Source organism: Trachurus japonicus, chromosome 8 (genome assembly GCF_045865225.1).
Source record: "Trachurus japonicus isolate A0001 chromosome 8, Traja_1.0".
Lineage (NCBI taxonomy): Eukaryota > Metazoa > Chordata > Actinopteri > Carangiformes > Carangidae > Trachurus > Trachurus japonicus.
The window spans coordinates 26,589,447-26,614,741 of NC_140914.1; the positions used below are offsets into that span (position 1 = coordinate 26,589,447).

At 41.3% G+C, this 25,295-nt stretch overlaps 1 protein-coding gene across 1 annotated transcript; it reads left to right on the forward strand.

The window, feature by feature from the left end:
- The first annotated feature begins 1,605 nt into the window (after positions 1–1,605).
- On the forward strand, positions 1,606–19,724 carry LOC146983454 (uncharacterized). The gene is made up of 11 exons (XM_085785543.1): positions 1,606–1,981; positions 2,338–2,652; positions 7,097–7,408; positions 9,508–9,726; positions 9,944–10,237; positions 10,393–10,686; positions 11,377–11,670; positions 11,815–12,108; positions 15,908–16,231; positions 18,959–19,087; positions 19,186–19,724. The coding sequence occupies exons 1-11, from the start codon at positions 1,606–1,608 to the stop codon at positions 19,722–19,724; spliced, it is 3,390 nt and encodes a 1,129-aa protein (XP_085641669.1).
- The last annotated feature ends 5,571 nt before the right edge of the window (positions 19,725–25,295 follow it).

Genomic DNA, 25,295 nt, shown 5'->3' on the forward strand with positions numbered 1-25,295 from the left:
AGTTTCATGGTGATATCTGTTAGTTAAAAATTTTACCCTATTCACCTCTGGTGTCTCCCCAGGCTTCCTATCCATCTTGGACGCCATCTTGAAAATAACACCTTTCTAGTGGTCAAATTTTGGTAAACTTTTAGTATGTTATTAAGGACATCTAATACTATAAAAAACAGCTGAGAAACCTTTTGTTAGAATTTTTTTAGGGTTAGGTGTTTTTTTTTTCATATATGCACCCGCCTATAAAGCTGTAGCTTAAATTTGACATACAGCACCCCATTACCAGGTTATACAATTAAATATGTGTGTGTACCAAGTATAAATGTTTTAACACGATAGCTCTTGCGTTTAGCATTCACCATGTGCCACCAGTTCCTCTCTTACTGTTATGCATGCCTAATATCTGCATGCAGAGATCTCAGTGGCAGTTTCTTATTATAGATTCTAACATTTGCGATAGAAGTGGCACACACACCCTGTGTACTGTATACAGTGTTAATGAATGAGGCCCCCTAACGCTCTATGGCTGTGGCTCTGTGTTTCAACTTCCAATCATGCTGTTGTCATATAGCCTATTGCATCTGTGAGTACATTTACTCAGTTTTTCAACCACTGCTGAAATATATTATATTCCTAGTAATTGCGTCAAAATCCTGTTAGTATAAACCTTGTTGCCTTGATCTGTCCTTGGTTACCTCCTTCCAAGTTCTCTGTATGATTGTGGGATCACAGAATTGCTGCCCCTTGACCAGCGTAAACTGGAACAGACTCCAGGTCACTTTGGGCGCATGACGTCTGTCCGATACCTATTTCTCCGACTTCACATTTCTCCGACCATACATTTCTTTATTTTTGCGTCCATTAGTCCGACCTCCCATTTCTCCGACTTAAGTAACCCTAACCCTAAACCTAACCGGAACACTGTAGAATAACTCGGATTAATGTCTGAGAAATGAGCAGTCTGACTTTTGGGCATCATACTGATGTATGCTCCCCGGTCACTTTCCACCATAAACAGGATGAAAATGACAACCAGAAGCTATCGTTTTATATTTAGTGTTTGCAAACATTTTGCTCAAAGAAACAAAATGTTTGAGTGAACAAACTGAACTGAGTCATTTCCTGACCTAATCCTCGTTCTTTTCTCAGTTGAGTTGAGCTCAGCAGTGAGAGTGCAGGCCGATAGTGGAACTGCCATGTGGCCCATGAATCACTCGTGACTCGCAGTGCAGCCGTTGGGCAACAGATCCACATCCAGTGGAATTCTGGCATAGTACGTTCACTGAATGTACTACAAGCGACAGAACGTGTCGTTTACTGAACATGCTACTGAAAATAGTGTTGTGCCGTTTGCAAACGTGACCTTATGTCACTTGCGAACGTCAGTTCAGTGAGCGTACTACACAGTGAATTTGGGCCTCAGGGCTGACCCATGAACTGAGACATGAATCGTTCGGCTGTGTATCAGCTCAGGGAGTCAGACTATGAACTGTGCAGTCAGGGCTCTTATCAAGCACTAAACGATACGGTGGAAGGATTTCAAGTGATTCAGTACCCTCTAAAGAACAGCAGTTAGACAGAAGGTTTCACGAGGCGCAATTCTGAGGAAGAATGTTAAACTGTGGTAAAAAGCTAAGTTTTGTGAACTGTGTCTCATGTACCTCAGGCTCTCAGGTCAGACTGGCTGGATCTGGATCTGGATCTACTCGGTGCCTTGGAAGAGTTGAAGTCTATCACAGCAACACCTGGGGAACAGTCTGTGATGACAGCTGGGACTTAAAAGATGCCATGGTGGTGTGCAGACAGTTGGGCTGTGGTACAGCACTGAATGCCCCTACTTCAGCACATTTTGGTCAAGGAGCAGGGCACATCTGGCTTGATGATGTGGTCTGTTCAGGACGTGAAAGGTCTCTAAGTGAGTGTCGGCACAACGGATTTGGGACACACAACTGTGGACATAGTGAGGATGCTGGTGTTGTCTGTTCAAGTAAGGAGAAACTTTTATTTATAAGATATTGGTTATTCAGGTGATATCCAATGGTGCAGTTGTAGTTAACTTGCCATGTATTGTTTTATTCCAGAATGATTAGTTTTTCTTTGACTTGGCTGAGTGCTCTATATTTGGTTGTGAGATCACAAGATCATGGTTGACTCTATGGGCTAGGATAGGGCCCAGGTCCCTCACAGTCCTACACAGAATTAATTGGTATTACTGTAATGACAAACTTTCTGCTTTCCATTCAACACCTGGTCAGCACATTTGAGGATATGTTTGTGACTGCATAACCATTGAGCTATTGGAAATCAAGCTAAACCCTGTAAACTATGTCTTATGTACCTCAGGGTCTCAGGTCAGACTGGCTGGATCTGGATCTACTCTGTGTTTTGGAAGAGTTGAAATTTATCATGACAACATCTGGGGAACAGTCTGTGATGACAGCTGGGACTTAAATGATGCCAGGGTGGTGTGCAGACAGTTGGACTGTGGTACAGCACTGAGTGCAACTCAATCAGCCCATTTTGGTGAAGGAACTGGACAAATCTGGCTGGATGATGTGGCCTGTTCAGGAAGTGAAAGATCTCTAAGTGATTGTCAGCACGGAGGATTTGGGACACACAACTGTGGACATGGTGAGGACGCTGGTGTTGTCTGTTCAGGTGAGAAAACATTTTAATATAAATATATGGTAGTGCATTCAGCAGGGCTTAGGGGCTTGCTGAACCTTGTAATTTTGAGTGCATTGAACAGTCATTTCCTGTTCATTTAGAAACATTTTTGTGCATTTTTATAGTTTTTTTTTTTTTTAAGAATTTCACATTATTCTCGTCATTTTATTGTGATTATTCTGTCCATTTAAAATACAAAGGACAATTTTATAATACTATTTTTTTTAAAGGATTCCTTTAAAATGTATATTTTATTCTTTAAATGTAAAAAGATGTTTTTGATTCTAGACAATGTTTCATTTTTAACAGACATTTACCCACCTCTGCTGCCGAATTTTTTTTTTTACAGCATACAATGAACTATGAATTATAAGGGGCATTTCTCATAAGGACATAGCTGCCATACAAAAGCCCACACACTTTCTTTCTGTACCCTGTGAGATGTTTGTGGATGAGTATTTGTTCTTTTTCTGAATACTGATGAAGAACAATAAACGTGGCAACGCCAATGACACTTTAATTTTCAGTGTTCCAAATCGGTGAGTTTGGGCTCTTGTAGTAGTGCTAAACCTAATGAACAACTAAATGGTTAAATTTAAAAGAAAAAACAGCAATAGATTAAAGCAGAAGTAAGCTATCCAGTCGTTTTGGCTAACTTCTTGTCAGCCGATGGAGTTAGCAGCCCCCGCCCTCGTCATGGATCTATTGGTCCTCGTCCCTACGTTACCACATTCACGCGCATCCCTTGGCTGAACACACAGCCCTTCATGCCGTTCTCTCTCCTCATTGGATAAAGGTTGTAGGATACAAGGAAGTATACAAGAAGTTTTCTCCTCTGCTTACAGCAGAGCAGAGTGACTGACAGACCTGTGTTTCAGACCAAACACTCTATGTAAGTGATTGCTGTAGGAAGATATAACTATTTAAGACTTATATTAACACAAACATTCCACTTACTTCTGCTTTAATTGTATGGCATAACATCCCCATCTATATCAGAAGGAAGGACAGAAGGAACCTACATGTCTGAAAAACAATGTAAATGTGGAAAAAAAAGAAAAAAAATTAAAAAGGAGAATACTTTTGGATAGTACTATCAGCCAACTTTTTTTTTTCATTCATTGTTTCTTTGCTGAGGACAAACCACACTCAGCTTTAAGATATAGCCTAAACAATATAAACAATGCCATGGCGGGCAAAATGCATTAAATGAGGCTTAGCGTTACCTTTAGAAGAGTTGTATGCGGCAAGTGTGGCCATTAAAGAACAGCGTCTTTCCACTGGGTTGGACATTTCCGGGTCCAGTCTCTCTCAAAGGCCAGCTGAAGCACCTGGACTTTTCTTTTATGAAGCATTGCACATTTGTGGTCCGAAAACACCTCTACCTGTACGGAGACACACCCTTGTGTAGCCTACAGCTACAGTCTATGGACGTTACTTAACAACAGCGTCTGACTACTGTCGGTCCCTCGGACACTGCAGCTGAATCGCGCTCGTTAAATCATTATCGATCGTCATATTTGCACTGACACGACTCCCAGTCAACATTTAATCCACTTGTAATGTCTGGAGTTTGAATACTGCGGGGAAGCTTTCTGTCTTCTTCTCTGTTGTTGGTGTTTCTGTGTGGCAGTGCTACAACGCCACACACGCTCCACACAGGCCTGGAGTATGCACTACAGCGTTTTCTAATGAAATGGAGGGAGTGAAGCGCTACAGCGCAACGGTGAAAGAGACCCAGGTCCGACAGCGCAGCAAGGAGAACAGTACGTGAGGAAGATGGAGATGAACTAATGAACAATGAGCTTGGTCGCTAATGTATAAAAATAAACTGAGGGATTTCGAAATAAAGGCCGTCGGCCGTAGCCTACGTCACACTGAGATGTCAGATGCAGCCTGACTCCATACGCCAGATGCCAGGCTGCTGTATGGAGGCAGGCAGGCTGCATATCACATCAAACGCATAGATCTGCGTTATATGAGATAAGGGACCGTTCGTTATTTATGGAATGGGCCACCGGAGGAAAATGGGGGGGGGTCATGTCATAATATTCTTTGTTGAGGGGTGGGTCCACAAAAAAAAAAAGGTCAGTGAGGGGGGGTCATTCAACATTTTGTCTGGAGGACACTGCAATGCCCGCAGAAAACAAAAACAAAACAAAACCGGGACATTTCAAAGCTGCAAGCACTGATGACAATGAGAGCAACGGCCCCCGAATCACAACATTATTTTATGTTGCCCTGATCTGCCCTGATCTGCCCTGAGTTGGTTTCGTACCCGGGTCTCCCGCACCGCAGGCGACGATGCTAACCGCTTCGCCAAGAACTCAATAAGGGTTTTGCCCACGACTTAGCACGTCTTTTATGGGTGAGTGAGTTTAACTTCAGTACCGTACAGAGGCTACGCTGCCTGCCTCATTGCGTAACTCTACATAGTCTGAGCAGCACGTACGTTCACCTTGCTTTTGTGAATTGTAAACAAACAGACGCCCCCCCTCGGTTTTCGCGTCCAGCAGTTTAGCGGCTAATTCAACTGCAGTGATGGATAACTGTACCGGAGACAACTTCATGAACTACATTTGAGGAATAAACGGCAGCTTTTACCTGACGGGAGACCGACGCCTGAGCTACGGTAGCTAACAGTTAGCTGGTTTTACGTACTTTCTCTCTCTCTCTCTTTCCCTCTCTTTCTTACACACACACACACACACACACACACACACACACAGAGTTGTCTGTCATCTGTTGTAAACCTTGTAATAATACGTTGTTGTTGAGTACGGTTCACATTACTGTTGCTTCGGTTTGAGTGTGGATTAATTGTTAATGGCTTGTTGTGTAATGTGAGCTGGTCCAAAATCGCGATTCTGTTATTGATGAGTTGGGTTTTAATAACAGCTGATAAATGGCATGGATTGATGAGAAGGTGTTGCACATACTTTGTCAAAATGAAATAATGTAGTGTCACGCGCTACGTGATGCGATGTACGTGTCGATGGCTGGGGGGGGGGGGGGTCATGTATCTTTTGATAAGGCTTAATGCAGGGTCATGTTAAAATTTACTGACTCCGACAGGGGGGTCATGTAAAAAAAAAAAAAGTCCTGTGAATCCCTCCGGTGGCACTGATGATAAATAACGAACAGTCCCTAAGTGTAAGTCAGACAAATTCATTTTTTTCAGTTTTTAATTTTTTTATTTTTTAAGCTAATTCTGTTGATATAGGGAGGCTGGTGGAGTGCGGGAGGGGGGCGGATGGGAGGGGTGCACCCCTAGTTCCGATGTCTATGTCTGGAGGAAGATCTGGTGCTGTGGTCTCTCCGTCTAAAAAATTCCTCCAACGGCGGAGGAGCCAGCCCGTTGAGGGTTTCATAAATAAAACAACTGTTTTTAAAACTTTTAAGATTTTCGAAGCTCAAGAAGTTGTTTCTAAGGAGGATTGGACAGTGACAAGAAGAATATGATTTTCTGGCAAATGCCTTAATGGCTTTTTTATATAGTTGTTCAATCAGTTTCAGTGTGGTGACACCTGCAAACGACCATGTACGAAACAGTATTCAATGTGTGTAACATGCTGTATCAAGCAGACTCACATTTAAAGTTTGTGTTCTGGAAGCCTAGGCTGCTGCGAAGAGCATGATAAATTTTGTATTTGGAAGGTTTCCAAAGCAGATGTCGATCCTCCACTCCACAAACTCTGTTAAACTCGAAATACTGGAGAAGAAAGTTTCAGTTTAAAAGTCTGTGAATTCACTAAGACTTTTCAGCAGATACAGAATATCTTGGTGACAATGGAGCTGAACTACCAAATATTTGCTTGGACAGGCAACCATAGACAATGATCTATAATTTACTGTGCATATCATTTTTACAAGGTTTAAGAATGGCTCAGCATTGAATTCAAAAAACACATAATATATTTCAGCCTTTTTCATATTAATTCTTACAATTTACAAGTAAAGGCAGTGTCTACTCTTTTGTGTTTTCTTTCTAGTGAACCTCCCAAAGCCCAGCATCTCTATGAATCCTGTTGGTGTGGTTATCTGGGGTCAGGATGTTGCCATCAGTTGTTCCATCTTAACCCAGTATTTAGGTGGAACATTCACTCTGCAGCAGACATCAGGATCATTCAGAAAGACTCAAACCTCAAGCTCCAACTCTGCCACCTTCAGCATCCGTCAAGTGAACTTTGACAGAGAAGGATCTTATCAGTGTCGGTATCAGATAACGGTTTCAAGTCATGACTTCAGATCTCCTCTAAGTGACTCTCACAGACTCTCTGTTACTGGTAAAGAAAGCTTAAATACATTCTCCGATTCAGGTTCCAAGTTACTAGATTTAAATACACAAACGTATCTCATTTCAAAAGCATTCTAAACTGTATGAACTGCTCCCATAGTTTTTTTGTTTGTTTTGTTCTGTTTTGTTTTTTTCCAGTGAACCTCCCAAAGCCCAGCATCTCCATGAATCCTGTTGGTGTGGTTACCTGGGGTCAGGATGTTGCCATCACCTGTTCCATCTCAACCCAGCATTTAGGTGGAACATTCACTCTGCAACAGACATCAGGATCATTCAGAGAAACTCAAACATCAAGCTCCAACTCTGCCACCTTCAACATCCGTCAAGTGAACTTTGATAATGAGAGATCGTACCAGTGTCGGTATCAGACAAGGGTTTCCAGTCGTGACTTCAGCTCTCCTCTGAGTGACTCTGTCAGGCTCTCAGTCACTGGTAAAGAAAAAAAAATCAGTTTGCAATCCCTGTTTTTTCACTTGTAGAAGCAATCATTATAAATGAGTCAACTTGTTTTTAAATGCAGATGTATCTCATTTCAGAGGAATTATAAACATCTGCTATTTTTTTTCAGTCAAACTCCCAAAGCCCAGCATCTCCATGAATCCTGTTAGTGTGGTTACCTGGGGTCAGGATGTTGGCATCACCTGTTCCATCTCAACCCAGCATTTAGGTGGAACATTCACTCTGCAGCAGACATCAGGATCATTCAGAAAGACTCAAACATCAAGCTCCAAGTCTGCCACCTTCAACATCCGTCAAGTGAACTTTAATAATGAGGGATCGTACCAGTGTCAGTATCAGACAAGGGTTTCCAGTCGTGACTTCAGCTCTCCTCTGAGTGACTCTGTCAGACTTTCAGTCACTGGTAAAGAAAGCTTACATACATTCTCCGATTCCTGTTCCACGTTACTAGATTGAATTATACAACAGTTAGTTCCGACCAGTTCCGATCGAGTAATTTGATTGGACAAGAGATATTCCATGAGTGCTGATATTTAGTATAACAGCACTGGGACTTTTCACAGACATTATCACTCAGCTGGACAGGAGCTAAGTCAGAGCCACGCTCCCCATACAGGAGCTGCCCCATCTCTCTGCTGCCTGCTACAGTTAACAGACCTGAAAATCAAAACCTGGACCTGACGTGGTCCGACTACTTGGAGATAATTCTCAGCCTAAACCCGGCTGAAGAAAAAAATCGCTGCGGCGGCAAAGTTTTGATGGCGATGTGTTTTACGAGCATTAGCTGTTAACCACGTAGCTCAGCTACTGAGCTTCAACTGTGAAATATTGATTACATAGCAGAAAATACATGTAGTACGGTATCGATAACGTCTCTGTATATCTTCACACTGGTCCTGTTGCTCCGGTGTTAATCAGGCCCTGGCTCCGAGTCTGAACCAGAACCAGCACTGGAGCAGCTCGGTGGAAAAGCAGTAGCAAGCTAGTACTATGAAATGTTTATGTGTTGCCTGGCAACAGCCTTGTCTCCCTTCCAGTTGTGGAACTATTTGTGTTGGCAGAGCCAAAGAAATGATTAAATAAACAAACAAATCATAATCTCTTGTAGTCAGAGGTGGCAAAAGTACTCATATTCTGTACTTAAGTAGAAGTACAGATACATGTGTAAAAAAATACTCTGGTAAAAGTAGAAGTACTGATTCAACTCCTTTACTCAAGTAAAAGTAAGAAAGTACAGGCTCTGAAATGTAAAAAATGTAAAAGTAAAAAGTAAAAATGATTTTTTGCCGTTAATGAAACCTACATCATTTGATAATTTTGTTTAACAAAAAAAGTTCAGACTGAATAATCAAGATTGAACTGACCAGAGACAGTGTTTCCCAATGTTTGGGGCGCCACAGACTCTCACTAAATAATAATAATAATAATAATTTTTAAACAGCGTTTCATCACCTTTCATCTCTGCCAGTCAGTCCACCTGCCGTCTCTCTCGCGTGCGGCCGCACCGCACGTACACACAGAGACACGCGCGCACGGATAGTCCGACCACCATTGCTTCCTTCCTCCATGCAAGATGCCTCCATGTCGCTGCTACAGTACAACTTCTCTACCGCCCCCCCTCCCTCCTTCCCTCTTCTTCTCCCTCTTTCCCTCTCTAGTTCGTCACGTCTTTTACCGGTGCTTTTACGTCGTGTCAAAAAAAAAGAAGTAATGACCCTGTTTTTACAATGTAAGGAGTAGAAAGTACATATTTTTGCGTAATGTAGGGAGTAAAAGGAAAAAGTCGTCAGAAAAATAAATATTCAAGTAAAGTACAGATACCTGAAAAATCTACTTAAGTACAGTAACGAAGTATTTGTACTTCGTTACTTGCCACCTCTGCTTGTAGTTTATCACTGTTCTAAAATGCGCTCGTAGTGTTGTATAAAAGCAATATCACACTCGAGGTCGTGCTCTTGTACTGTATATCAGCACGGTGTGATTATCTATTGCTTAAATATACAAATGTATCTAATTTCAAAAGAATTCTAAACTGTATGAACTGCTCCCATTGTTTTTTTGTTTGTTTTGTTTTGTTTTGCTTTTTTCAGTGAACCTCCCAAAGCCCAGCATCTCCATGAATCCTGTTGGTGTGGTTACCTGGGGTCAGGATGTTGGCATCACCTGTTCCATCTCAACCCAGCATTTAGGTGGAACATTCACTCTGCAGCAGACATCAGGATCATTCAGAAAGACTCAAACATCAAGCTCCAACTCTGCCACCTTCAACATCCGTCAAGTGAACTTTGAAAGAGAAGGATCGTACCAGTGTCGGTATCAGACAAGTGTTTCCAGTCGTGACTTCAGCTCTCCTTTGAGTGACTCTGTCAGACTCTCAGTCACTGGTAAAGAATAAAAAAATCAGTTTACAATCCCTGTTTTTTCACTTTTATAGAAACAATCATTATAAATGAGTCAACTTGTTTTAAGATGCAGATGTATATCGTTTCAGAGGCATTATAAACATCTGCAATTTTTTTTTTTCAGTGAAGCTCCCAAAGCCCAGCATCTCCATGAATCCTGTTGGTGTGGTTACCTGGGGTCAGGATGTTGGCATCACCTGTTCCATCTCAACCCCACATTTAGGTGGAACATTCACTCTGCAGCAGATATCAGGATCATTCAGAAAGACTCAAACATCAAGCTCTAACTCTACCACCTTCAACATCCATCAAGTGAACTTTGATAGAGAAGGATCATACCAGTGTCGGTATCAGACAAGGGTTTCAAGTCGAGACTTCAGCTCTCCTCTAAGTGACTCCATCAGACTTTCAGTCACTGGTAAAGAAAGCTTACATACCTTCTCCGATTCCGGTTCCAAGTCACTAGATTTAAATATACAAACGTATCTAATTTCAAATGCATTCTAAACTATATGAACTGCTCTCATAGGTGTTTTGTTTAGTTTAGTTTTTTTCTGTTTGATTGTTTTTCAGTGAACCTCCCAAAGCCCAGCATCTCCATGAATCCTGTTGGTGTGGTTACCTGGGGTCAGGATGTTGCCATCACCTGTTCCATCTCAACCCAGCATTTAGGTGGCACATTCACTCTACAGCAGACATCAGGATCATTCAGAAAGACTCAAACATCAAGCTCCAACTCTGCCACCTTCAACATCCGGCAAGTGAACTTTGAAAGAGAAGGATCGTACCAGTGTCGGTATCAGACAAGTGTTTCCAGTCGTGACTTCAGCTCTCCTTTGAGTGACTCTGTCAGACTCTCAGTCACTGGTAAAGAATAAAAAATCAGTTTACAATCCCTGTTTTTTCACTTTTATAGAAACAATCATTATAAATGAGTCAACTTGTTTTAAGATGCAGATGTATATCGTTTCAGAGGCATTACAAACATCTGCATTTTTTTTTTCAGTGAAGCTCCCAAAGCCCAGCATCTCCATGAATCCTGTTGGTGTGTTTACCTGGGGTCAGGATGTTGCCATCACCTGTTCCATCTCAACCCAGCATTTAGGTGGAACATTCACTCTGCAGCAGACATTAGGATCATTCAGAAAGACCCAAACATCAAGCTCCAACTCTTCCACCTTCAACATACGTCAAGTGAACTTTGACAGAGAAGGATCGTACCAGTGTCAGTATCAGACAAGTGTTTCAAGTCGAGACTTCAGCTCTCCTCTAAGTGACTCCATCAGACTTTCAGTCACTGGTAAAGAAAGCTTACATACCTTCTCCGATTCCGGTTCCAAGTCACTAGATTTAAATATACAAACGTATCTAATTTCAAATTTTATTTTTATTTTTATTTAACCTTTATTTAACCAGATAAAAGCCCATTGAGATCAGGATCTCTTTCGCAAGGGTGACCTGGCCAAAAATGATCAGCAGCATGCATTCTAAACTATATGAACTGCTCTCATAGGTGTTTTGTTTAGTTTAGTTTTTTTCTGTTTCCTTGTTTTTCAGTGAAGCTCCCAAAGCCCAGCATCTCCATGAATCCTGTTGGTGTGGTTACCTGGGGTCAGGATGTTGCCATCACCTGTTCCATCTCAACCCAGCATTTAGGTGGAACATTCACTCTGCAGCAGACATCAGGATCATTCAGAAAGACTCAAACATCAAGCTCCAACTCTGCCACCTTCAACATCCGTCAAGTGAACTTTAATAATGAGGGATCGTACCAGTGTCAGTATCAGACAAGGGTTTCCAGTCGTGACTTCAGCTCTCCTCTGAGTGACTCTGTCAGACTTTCAGTCACTGGTAAAGAAAGCTTACATACATTCTCCGATTTCGGTTCCAAGTTCCTAGTTTGAAATATACCAATGTATCTCATTTCAAAAGAATTCTAAACTGTATGAACTGCTCTTCTAGTTTTTTTGTTTGTTTTGTTTTGTTTCTTTCTAGTGAACCTCCCAAAGCCCAGCATCTCCATGAATCCTGTTGGTGTGGTTACCTGGGGTCAGGATGTTGCCATCACCTGTTCCATCTCAACCCAGCATTTAGGTGGAACATTCACTCTGCAGCAGACATCAGGATCATTCAGAAAGACTCAAACATCAAGCTCCAACTCTGCCACCTTCAACATCCGGCAAGTGAACTTTAATAATGAGGGATCGTACCAGTGTCGGTATCAGACAAAGGTTTCCAGTCGTGACTTCAGCTCTCCTCTAAGTGACTCTCACAGACTTTCAGTCACTGGTAAAGAAAATATTTTCTGATTCCTGTTACAAAATTAAGATATACAGATGTACGTCATTTCAAATGCATTATAAACTGTTTAAACCATTATAAACTTATGCAAATTTTTTTCAGTCAAACTCCCAAAGCCCAGCATCTCTATGAATCCTGTTGGTGTGGTTACCTGGGGTCATGATGTTGGCATCACCTGTTCCATCTCAACCCAGCATTTAGGTGGAACATTCACTCTGCAGCAGACATCAAGATCATTCAGAAAGACTCAAACATCAAGCTCCAACTCTGCCACCTTCAACATCCGTCAAGTGAACTTTGACAGAGAAGGATTGTACCAGTGTCAGTATCAGACAAGGGTTTCAAGTCGAGACTTTACTTCTCCTCTCACTGACTCTGTCAGACTCTTCATTAGTGGTAAGACAATTAAGTCAACATTCTGCATATGATTTTTTATTTACATTTTTTAATTATGAACAATACAAGACAGCACACACAGAATGAATACCTTTGGTTGATCTTGCAATTTTGGTCAGTGTTCTCTTGTAACTTTGATTCTTTCTTTACTTGTTTTGTATTTTTACCTCCACTGCTTTTCAGAGTACCACAGCTTCAAATTTGTGATGGGCATTGTCCTTATTTGATCATTGGGGGGAAAAAATGATCAAATTGATTCATGTATTTTTTCTCCATTAAATATTTTATATTTTTAAAAAAATATTTAAACAAGTGTGACGGAGCGCCGTCACGGTCCATGCCCAGCGCATAGCGCACGCCACACTCGCTTTTTCTTCCCTCTGTTCATCTCACTTCGGTGAATAATCATGTTAACGACCCCTTTTTCCTCCCAGCTCTGTAATGAGACCATGGGTGCACACTTGGTCCCTGTTGTAACCATTATGCATACACTTACCTGCATCGTAACTCACCGGGGTGGGTGTGTCCTCAGTCAAACCGGGACAAAGGATTTCCCGGTGTTATATATGTTCACTTTGTGGCGGGGTTTATGGTCATGTGACCGGCAGTGATTGTGCCGCAATTGTTTTGTTTAATTTTTCATGTTTATAAGGCACGTAGGGTTGACATTGCATCTGGTAAATCATGAAAATATATAAGGTAAAATAATGAGTAACCCTGAATAGTGAAATGGTTTCTCTGATATAAGTATGTGTGTAGATAATTGTTTTCATAAGAATATCCGACTCATTGGGAGGAGCCTTACCTTTAAAAGAGGGCTGCTTTGGCCCGGCCCGGTCAGTTAGTGTTGGGCTGCTGCTTTGAGCTGTTGCAGAGCTCCTTGTATGTCGGGTTTGTCGTGTATGTTTTGCACTGGGTGAAGCAAAGAAATCCACAAAAAGGAAATACTTCTGTCGTTGACTACGCCATCATTTATGTATCATCTGAACCTGCTTTAACCCTTTGATGCACAACATGGGTCTAAATAGACCCGAGTGAGTTTTTTTGTGCTATATCTTTGCGAAAAATTTATTTCATCATATAGAATTCCAGGTATTCCTCAGTTAACTTGTTTTTGATCATAATACATCCTTATTTTATTTTTTACTTTTTCACTTTTTTAATAAAAACACATTTTGTATCACTACCCCTCTAATGCGCAACATGGGTCTAAAATGACCCACATTCATTTCCAATGTGATTTCATGCTGAGTGATAGTTTCTTTGCTGTAACTTTTGAAATCTATCTATTTTATGATTGAATGTTCCAAGTATTATTTAATATCTTGTTTTTTATTAGTGGGGTCATTATTTCCATTTTTCATTTCTTACTTGTGAACAAAAATGAACAAAAATGTCTCAGTGAGTGGACGAGTTGAAAAAACAAGTATAGCAAGAATACTTTAATTTTAGCATTCCCTCACTATCTATACCAACAACAGACCATTGTTTCCTTGATTACAATAATGACTAGTCATTACTTGTCCTTTTTCCCCATTAATAGCTCTGTTGACATATTCTACTGTGGTCAACAGCTAGCCATAGTTTATTCTATCTGAGTAGGCTATTTCAATGTTATATCTTTGAAATCACTGCACAGTATTTATCATTTTCTTCAGTAAATATTCTTTTTTAAGCACATATAATCATATTTACTTGTTTTACAATTATTCCAATTTACCTAAAGAAACATTTGATGACTCATTAAAGATAACTGTGCATAATTGATAAGGTTTTAGTTACCTTGAATAAGTAGCTACATTACTTGTCATAAAGGGAAATACCTTAATATTAGCAAGTTAGCTAACTGTTAACATGATGACATGTTCTAGCTGGTGACAACAATAGAATAATATTCTATTGTAGACACCAGCTAGAACATGTCAACAGCTACCTAGCTAGCTAGCTGGTGACATGTTCTACTGTAGTTAACTAATACAGTAGAATGTAGAAATGTCAACTGCTAGCTAGCTAACTGGTCCACTCTCTGAGACGTTTTGTCTATTTGTTCATAAAATAATAAAGTAAAAATGGAAATAACACCCTGTACTAATTAAAAACAAGATATTCAAATGATACTTGGAGGATTCAATCATAAAATATATTGATTTTAAAAGATACCACAAAGAAACACTCACCCAGCATGAATTCACATGGAAAATGAATGCGGGTCATTTTAGACCCATGTTGCGCATTAGAGGGGGTGTGCATATGTTGTGCATCAAAGGGTTAAGGCCCCTGTGACAACATGGCAGCTAAAGTTTAATTGATTAATTTTAAACAGAAAACAAGGACATGTGGCACAAACCCATAACGGGTACGACGGTCCTGATCCTATGACCCAGAGCTTGGTCGGGCCAGGAGCCTGTGTTGTGCTCATCAAGATCTCGTCTGAACAGATTTGTCATTCAAACAACTCAGAATTGCACTTTAAACCCTACAGTATTTATAACTGTCCACTTATTAAAAGTGGGGCGACCCCCATTCCAATGGACCGCCATTCCGACGGTACGCTATTCCAAAAATTTCCGAAGATCCGTCAGTCCGAATTTCCGAGGCGGCCCTTCGGAATGGCACACTGGAACCTTTTTAAAAAATGTCTCAAATCAGGCTCAGGCTCAAGTAACAGAGCTGTTTGGTCCGCTTTAAACAGACCAGGGTTCGTTTCCTGGGATAGTCTGCTTGTTTGGGCAGGTGTGAAAGCTCATCCGATCTCTGGAGCTGACCAAACAAGCGAACCCTGGTCCGCCTCAAAACGTGTATGACTGCAATTGAACCCTGGTGCAGTCCATATGCAGTGTGAACCAAATGTAGGAAGTGTTTTAATACACAGGGCATCTGTTCACAGGGTGTCTGTCCAACGTTAGCAGCACCAACACCTTGCAGTCTGTCAGCGATTGGATTTTCCTCCAGTGCTGTTTTTCTTTCATTGTCTCATTCTAAGAGTGAAATGCTCTTCCTCTCACTGCTTAACCTGATGGTCATGTTGAACAGCTTGCTGAGCCATGTGCATTTAATAAATATGGATGTCACAAAAAGGTAATTACAAAACGAGACACAGACAAAGCTTGACACAACAGGGAATAAGGAAGACAAAAGAGTTTTTCAAAATAAACAGGAAAACTCAAACTAAACAGGGGAAATATGGAGGACATGACAGAACATGTCAACATGGAGCCCAGTGACAGTCCAGCAGCTGACAATACCTTCCTTCACCTTGTTCTTTTATCTTTACGAAATGCTCTTAACCAGGAGCCAGTTTTCTCTTCTGGAAATTTGAATCACCCACTCCTACATTTTGTGTGTACTATTCTTCCTCAGGAAAATTAACATTATCGTTTTCCCTAACCAGTGCCCCTGCAGCAGCCCAACATCTCCCTGACATCTCCTGATGGAGGGCTGGTCTGGAGTCCTGAAGCTGCACAGGTCACAAAGGGTTACAGCTTCATCATCACCTGCTCTATTTCCTCACACTATCCTGGTGGTGTTTTCTCTCTCATCTTCTCTGGTTCCAACACCACTGTCACCAAGCCTGCAGTCAACCACTCAGCCTCCTTTGAGTTCCCTGCAGCTGAGTATAAACACCAGGCCAACTACAGCTGTGTGTATGAAGTCACACTGTCCTCAAGGACATTCAGATCTACAGAGACAACACCAATAAATGTTGTTATTCAGTGTAAGTAGTCATAAATTAAACAAACTCTTCATGTATATTTTTCTCTATTTGCATTTTTACCCTACATCTCAGCTGAACACCAGCCGGTTGTGTGCTCTTCACTCGAGTGTCCAAAACATACGGCCTAAGGTCAGATGACACAACCACAAAGTTGATCATTGATCTCCGGCCTAGGGTGTCCTGGTGCCACGTGCCTGATGAACATGCTTATGCTCGAACACAGTGGCAACTGGTCATTAGGGGCAGGTGGGGCTGTGCCCCACCAGTCATCACGAGAGGAAAAGAGTGCCAACACATTTTGTTATTTCTAATCTTCAATGGTTATTATCTTCTATAATTTGTTATCTACGAATACAGCATTTTTCTAAATAATATATAATTTGTGTTACGATTTTAATTGAGGTTTATTTGTCCCTCCCTCGCTGCTTCGGACCGCAGTTCTCCTGATTAGCGTCTGTGGTAGCTATGGTTACGGAGTTGCGTCGGTGCAGAGCGATCTGCGTCGGTAGGGCAGAGCTGGAGCTGCCCCTCTCTCTCAGTGCAAAGTACTGTGTACAGGAGAAAACACGACTGCGCATGCTCACAGCGTTCATACATTAATTTAGACGGCAGAAATTTGATGGACAGTGGGGCAGTCAGCCCAGAGCCCCACCACAGCGTCATCTCACATGGCAGAGCTGATTGGCTCTCTGTCTGTGGCGTGTCTGGACCAATATATCCATGGTCTGGACAGTCGGCAAGAAGCGGGAAAAACAAAACTCTCAGAGGAAACTAGCTGATCCAGCTGATCTAGCCAACACTAACTACCGTAACTTGGAAAAATGATCGACATCACCAGGTGGAACAGCTGATCATCACCTGATCGATACAAAGCTGATTGACAGCTCAATCTTTACAGAGTTTGTCCAGTCATCTGAGTTTGACTGTGCTTTAAATACGGCCTGAAGTCCGACCACCGGTACCACGGATCCTCACACCGGTGAAACGTCTCTGTCTCCTCCGTTCACATTCATCCGTGAGAACACCTGCCAAGGCGGTGCCGTCCACCGGACTGACCGGAACTCAGACCGACTGGTGACCGCGGTGCGCGCCGAGGAAATGTTGGGATTGTCTTGAATGGGAGTGAATTGCTCCGGCGGTCCGTCCAGGTCCGGTTCGACAGGTCCAGCAGTCCAGTATTGGTGAGTGACAGTGTATTCATCATCATGCTGCCTTTATGGCACTGGTCTGTGCATTTACTATGTTTATTTATTTTATTCAAACGGAACAATATGTTTTTAAAGCAGCGGGATAATTCACGTTTGTAATTAATTGTAATAGAAATCCGCTATTGTTGTGCTGGATCTCCAGACGGTGACGAGTGTCATAAGGTTGTTGTTGTTGTTGTTGTTGTCGTCATAAGGTTGTTGTCATAGAATGGATAACAGTCGTGTGTGTGTCTCCGTTGTGGCCTTCAGTATTGAGCTCTTTGCTGCTCCCTCCTTGTTCTCTCATGTGTTCTGAGTTTGGTTTTGTCAACTTATGACGTGGAATCTTAGTTTATATTCTTCATTTAGGCTTGTGTGATTGCTACAATGCATGGATCCCTGATGAACATATCAGTAACAACAGAAAGCACTGTGTTTTATCTGGTGTGCACCACTTTTTTACATGTAAAAATGCCACTGCTCCAACATAGTGTTTGTTATACAAACTGTGACTAGCACCGAAGTCCAACAACAAAACATCACTCAGGTTCAGATCGGGGAGGCTGTTCGTCCCAGTCACACCCCTCCAGGTAACACTGCCGCTCCCCACGTGGGCGTTTAAGTCTCCCAGGTGAATGATGGAGTCCCCAGTTGGTGAGAGACCTATCCCTGACCCGAAGGCACAGGGAGGCGACCCTCTTGTTCACCAGGGAGAACTCCGGCACATGGCAGCAGAACTGGGAAGCTATAAGCAAGCCCACACCAGCTTGCTGCCCCTCACTGCAGGCAACTCCAGAGTAGAAAGGAGTCCAGCCTCTCTCAAGGAGTTGGTTTCAAAGACCAGACTGTGTGATGAGGCAAGCCCGGCTATCTCTAGCTGGTACCACTCAACCTCCTGCACTTCTTCAGGCTTAACTGTTAACGTTGACGGTAACCTTGGTTTTCTTGCTGCTTCTGCCATGATAGCGGTAATCCCACATAGGCGTTTGCATTGACTTCCGTCTTTTTAACGAATGGGGAAAGGAGGAAGTGACGTATGCCGTAAAGCATTCAGCACATTTGTAGTTCTTTGTGTGGAGGAGTTCCTACCATCCACCTCGAAGATGCTTGGTGCCAATGAAGGTGATACAGACCCCCTCAGGCCATGACAGAGTTGTCGTTCAACCTGTTGTAAGTCGATGTACCATCAGAAAAGTTCTGAAAATATTATATTAAGGTTGAAAAGTTACTTAGTGTTGGTTGACAATTGATTTCAAGGATGAACCTTGTGGAGCAGCACATTTTTTTTATGTCAAGCAATGAGGCAGCGACACCTCCATGACAATAAATGTATAAGAATCTTATCAGGCAGGATTTCATTTTCAGTCTACACCTAAATCATATGCATACACATCCTAAATGCCGATATATCACACCATTCTAATCCATGTCAGAGACAATACTTACAGAAAAGCTTATGGCTCTGTCCATTCAATAGACATAATTAAAGATACTCAGATATGCTCTGAACAACAAACAGTAACTGTGTTTTCTTTCGTAGGGCGTGTGTCACTGCTGGTCTCATCAGTAGCTACTGGGAGCCTTGTGCTGCTGATGGTCTCAGTGGTGATCTGTCTGATCCATAGAAGAAGACAACAGTCTGACCCTGGAGCCACCTCCTTAAATGAATGTCTGTATTCACTTTAATACATGCTGTAACTACAGGTAATTCTATTTAGACAATTGATTTTCATAATGGCACATTCTGTTTCTGTACTTGTGTTGCAGTGTCTGTCAGGAATGTTTATGTTGGCTATGAGGAAGAGGAGGAGGAAGAACAGCACTACATGAACTTTGAACCAGTGGAGTGCAGAAGGAGGCAGACGAAGCAAACAGGCGAGATGGCAGTAAAGGACAATGATGGCCAACATGAAGACACTGACTTTGAGAACACTGAAGGTCTTGGTTTTAGAGAAAGCCAGGAGATCTGTGACAACACTGAAGGTCTTGGTTTTAGAGAAAGCCAGGAGATCTGTGACAACACTGAAGGTCTTGGTATTAGAGAAAGCCAGGAGATCTATGACAACCCTGAAGGTCTTGGTTTTAGAGAAAGCCTGGAGATCTATGACATCCCTGAAGGTCTTGGTTTTAAAGAAAGCCAGGAGATCTATGACAACAGAGAGGAAGACGACGTGTATGCAGAGTGTTTTGCTGATGACAATGTCCAGGTACACCAGCCCTTTGCTGAAGATGATCTGGATATATATGGAGGACAAGAAGATATTTATGAAAACTTTCAACTTTCTCCCGCTGAACGTTTTAATTGACCCACTGGCAATATCATATGCATTTTCTTCTATAACGGTTAACAAACCACAAAACACACAACAACAAAAAGTTTAGAGTTTGTCAATACAGAAGAACACCGTGCCAAATTTGAATAAATATGACATGGACTCTGTTGGAGCTTCCAGCTTCTCTTAGCCTCCACCTTCCTGTCAAAGTTTCAGACACACATTCTGTGACTCCCACTTAGGAACCATCTGTCACCTGCCAGTTGCACCTGATCTGATAATCACTCTTGAGTGTTTTTATAACGGTTTTGAGCAATATCATTTTTGGGATACTGCTTTTACGTGCACACAAAGAAACCTGTTTATGCATTCATATCCCTGTTTACATGATACATAAATACCAATATCGCGGTTTCTGATTACTGCATCTTATTTGCAGAGGTGCATGTGTTTTTTTTGTTGTTGTTGTTTTTTAAATTAATTTTCACAGTCTGCTGCCTCGTTTTTTATGCTGACAATTTGCATATATTCCAGAATTCATTGCAAAGTCCCTCTTTGGCTTGAAAATGAATTTAAGAAGAGCGGTTGACTAGGAATTGCTGTGAAGAAGGCTTCACGCCGCCCAAGAAAGTCTCCTAAAGTTGAATCAGGAAGGGCAGTAAAGCCACTTCTCTCCTGGAAAAGATCAGGGACAGACCTAAAAGATCCAGGGATTGATCATTTTTTCAGAGTCTTCGGTGCATCTGGAAAAAAAGATTGTCCAGAGAAGAAAAGGTGAGCGCTGGCGCCGGTATTTTTGTTTTGCTGATATGTCACTTGCTCGCACCTGTGTAGAGAGTAGAAGAGTTTTCCAGGTAGCAAAACTGGGTTTCGCAGAACTAAGATATGTGTCCTGGTTTCCGAAATTGGGATATAGTGTTTGCATGCACAAACACAAAAACGAGATGCTCAAAAAATACTCAAGTCTATTGAAAAGCACATATAGTATATTGCCAGATTGTGGTGCCAGTTTGACAGTGACTGTCAATAACATATAAAAAATATTAACAAACATAAAAAAATAAGGTTTCAGACACATAAAATGGGAATCATTTACCATTCTATGTAGCAGCTTAAGTATTTTAAATCAATTTAAAGACCTCTCCTCGCTGGCTTTCAGATAAAGGTGAGACAGCCTCCTTGACTTTATTTTTGTTATTTGTATGCTTTTATTTTTATTTTACCTTATTTTAGTGATAATGTTTTTATTGTCTTAATTATTATCATGATTTATGTTGGTTAGGGTGTATGTATTTTACTGTTGCTTATATTGCAACATTTTGATCAACTGGGGTTGTTTTAAATGTTGTATAAATAACATTGGAGCTGAGGTGAGTTGAAACATTATTAACTGTCTGAATGCCTTATGACCTATCACTCTACAGAGATATACCCCTTTCCCACTGGCCAAAAAAACCCATTTAAACCCGTAACAATCGGCTTTTGGTGGCAGTGGGAAAGGCGCACTGACCCGCGTCGACCCGCGTCAAACGACTCGACTTTAATCGGCTCGGCTCCGATCGGCGTGCAGTGGGAACGCCAGTCCCGGGTCAACCCGCTAATTTACGTGATGACGCTGAGCGTTACGTGCCACCACGTCATCGCGCCGGTCGTGTCTCATATCAGACACCAAAACAAAGCTCTGCTCTCATTCGAGACTGGGATCAAAAGATCCAACAACAAGGACCAAAAACTATTGAAAAAGAAAAAAGTAGCGACAGTCTGTTTAACTGACGTGTTGTGCCGCAGACGTCCGTCATACGGCCGCGGCAGACTCACTGTCCTCCGCGGTCCTGGTGCTCCGCAGGTCAGCTGGACGCCTCGTCGGCCTCGGCGGACAGACCTCACATTCCGTGGCGGGCGGCTGTGGCATGACACTGTGTTTCTTGCACCGTGGATGAAAGCGGGGCGACTGGTTTAAGCTCTGTCTGATCCCCCAGTGGGGGGTCAGACTCGGCTCATTTTGGTCAATGGGAAAGGGGCCAATTGCCATTGTTAGCAGGTCGACGCGGGTTTTTTAAACGCGGGTCGCTAATTTTAGTGGGAAAACGGCTATAGTGACATGTCTCTTTCAAATTCAAATTATATGATTTTAATAGGATTATTTGGAAAAAGTGAACAATCTTTGATGTGAACGCAGCAGCATCATTTTTATATGCATCCCTTCAATTATGAACTATTTCAATGACTATTGTTAATACTTTTTTATAACGGAACTGTCTTCTTTCCACCATAAAGACTGACTGAACAGAAGTGTGCTTGGGCACATGCAGTCGCACACTCCCATGCTCGCTTGAGCATGCATACAGTACATACATACTGTACACTCACACACACGCACACACATAACCTGATGCTCTCACTCACAATTTCATTTGTGTTCTATATTTTACTTTTGTGGCAGTTCTTACTGCTTACTGAGGTGAGATTCCTTTATAAACCTCTCTGTTTGTCTTTCATTTCACCTGCACAATCTGCTTGCTGAATTTTGTTTACTTGTTTATATTATTGTGTAACTTAATAAAAAATAAAAAAAATTGCTCATTGGGCATTTCCTCAAAGCTTGGACCCATTCTTCATTACACCGGACATAACATGCCACCACATTTTCAAAGCTTTTATTTTTCTATATTTTGCTACAAAGGAGCAATGGTAACCCTTTAATTTCCAGGCTGTTAATTACGTCATAATGTCAAGAAATTACCAAGAAATAATAATTAATTGCGTAGTCATGTCAAGAAATAGTCTAGAAATAACGGTCAATTTCATAGTAATGTTGAGAAATATAGCCAGGAAATAACTTTTAATTGTGTAAAAATAGCCAAGTAATAATGGTCAATTGTGTAGTAATGTTGAGAAATATAGCCCAGAAATAACAATTAATTGCATGGTAATGTCAAGAAATATAGCAAAGAAATGACAGTCTAGCAAAGAAATGACAGTCTAGTAAAATAGATAAGAATTGCAGTGAATTACTGCTAAGTATTGGGTAATTACAGAGTAAATACCCTGTATAGTCATAGTCGTTATATAGTCAAGTACTTTCAGTGTGATTAACCTGATGTAATTGTAATTTCCACAGTCTTACCTTATGGTTAGCTGCAATATCTGTTTCCCAAAACCAAATTGTACACTTTATGATTTAAGATGATTTAACCCGTTATAAAAACACATGAGTCTATCACAACACCGGATTTTCCGGGACAGATCACATCGGTTGGATTATCATGCTGATTATCCATAGGAGAGGTATGCGTTACTAAAAATGAAAAGCCTTTTGCAGCGCGCCTCGCACATGCTGCAACTTAACCTTCTGTCGACCGCAAAAAATCCACTTCCAATTTAAGGGCCCATAGATCAGCTCCACGTACGGTTTCAGCAGCGCCCTCTCGGCGAGCGGCAGCTCAGTTCTCCCCCGGTCCAGCCCCGGATCTCTACTCCATAGCTGCCGTAGCAGCAGGGTGATAACATTACATTTAACCGCATTTTTTACTTTTATTACACACAAGGCAGGAAGTTCACGTCTCGGCCTCCTCTCCACACGTGAGTCCTCCATTCAAACTGACAGACAGATCGAGCAATGAAGCCGCTGAGAGGGATTCACGGCAACTCCTGAATCCAAAAAAAAAAAAAAAAAAAAAAAAACCCGCTATGTGGCTTATTTGACTGTCTTTCCTGTGAATGTTATCCTGTAGAGCTAATTTGGTTCAATGACTGATGTTATTCATTGTCAGGACTCGGTGCATTTAAAAGAGGCTGTCTATCAGTTAATATCTCATTTGTAAACGCTCTCTAAGGCATAAATAGTGCCCACTTTAGATGAGCTCACACAAAATACTTAATTAACAAGTAGTAAGTGCTTTGTAACTGCCTGAATTCATGAATTCCTGCATTAATAACTGTTTATAAGTCATCCATTGGAAATGAAATTTGTGAGTTTTTATAAAACATTTACTAACACTCACTAACCATTCATACTGAACGTGTAAGAGCGGCTTGGGAATGCTGAATCCATCATTTATATAGATGAGCTTATTAATGAAGAGTAAAACATTTACAACTGTGATTGTAAACCACATACTAATGAGTATTAACGTCAGAAACATGCTTTATAAATGATGAATTCAGTGTTTACTAATCCATAACTACTGTACTTACCAATGATGAGTAAAACATTTATAACTATGTTTACTAACTACATACTAATGAGTATTCATGTGTTATAAATTATGAATTCAATATTTATTCATGCTTAACTAATGCTTAATAGTGTGTACTCATTATAAAGTGTTACCGAGTTCAGTTGCCTGATGGCGCTGGGGTAGAGGCTGTTGGTCAGTCTGGATGTGTGGGACCGTGTTGATCTGTAACGCCTCCCGGAGGGCAGCAGTGTGAACAGGGAGTGGCCTGGGTGGAAACTGTCCTGGATTATGTTTTGTGCTCGTTGTTGGCATCTGGTGTGGTGTATGTCAGAGAGTGACGGCAGTTGTGTGTGTGTAATTTTCTGGGCTGACTTCCTGACTCTGTCCAGGGCTTTTCTGTCAGCTGCAGTACAACTGTTGAACCACACTATGATGTTGTATGTAATGATGCTTTGTATGGCACAGGTGTAGAATGTCTGGAGCAGTTTCTGAGGCAGATTGGCTTTCCTCATTGTTCTTAAAAAGTACAGGCGCTGTTGTCCTTTCTTCACCAGGGCAGAGGTGTTGGTGGACCAGGTGAGGTCACAGGAAATGTGTGTTCCGAGGAACTTAAAGTCACTGACCCGCTCCACTACATCTCCTCTGATGTGGACAGGGGCAGGGTCTGTTCTTTTCCTGCGGAAGTCAATCAGCATTTCCTTGGTTTTGGAGGATGCCAAAGATTCAGTGAGTTATTTGGGTTGTGTGTTAGATCAGGCTCAGAATGTGAAAGGAAAAAGTGTGAAAGGAGAAAGTGAATCAAAGAGTCAGTTTTTTGGCCAGAGTATTCAATTCAATTTTATTATAATTTCCATCTGTTGTCCCATTTACAGATGTTCCCTGGAGTACAATACAATTCATATTACAATAAAAACATGTTATAAAATACATAAAATAGCAGCATTCAGTTTACAGTTCAATTCTTAAAATAACAATACAATAGTACTACAATAATGTAAAAGTGCAACCGTGTCTCGAGTACGAGATAAAATGCTTACAATCACTAAAGTGCTTAGAATGATTCTGGAAGTCAATTCTAATAGAAGCTATGTTACAATAATAGGGCTAAAAATATAAATATAAATAATAAATTAATCATTTTCACTGCTATATATAGCTAGAAGCTATACCATAATACAGGTGATAATTGTAGTGAGTATAAACATTAAAGTGATGACATATTACTCATATTGCTATTGTGTCTAGGTTAGCTATAATAATAATACTAATACTACTACTACTACTACTACTAATAATAATAATAATAAATCTTATATTTTTAATAGTGAGTGCAGGTCTGGGTTGATAACAACCAGTTTTTTAAGTGCTTTTTGAAAGTGATGTGAGTAGTGCACTCTCTGACTGTGAGCGGCAGGCTATTCCA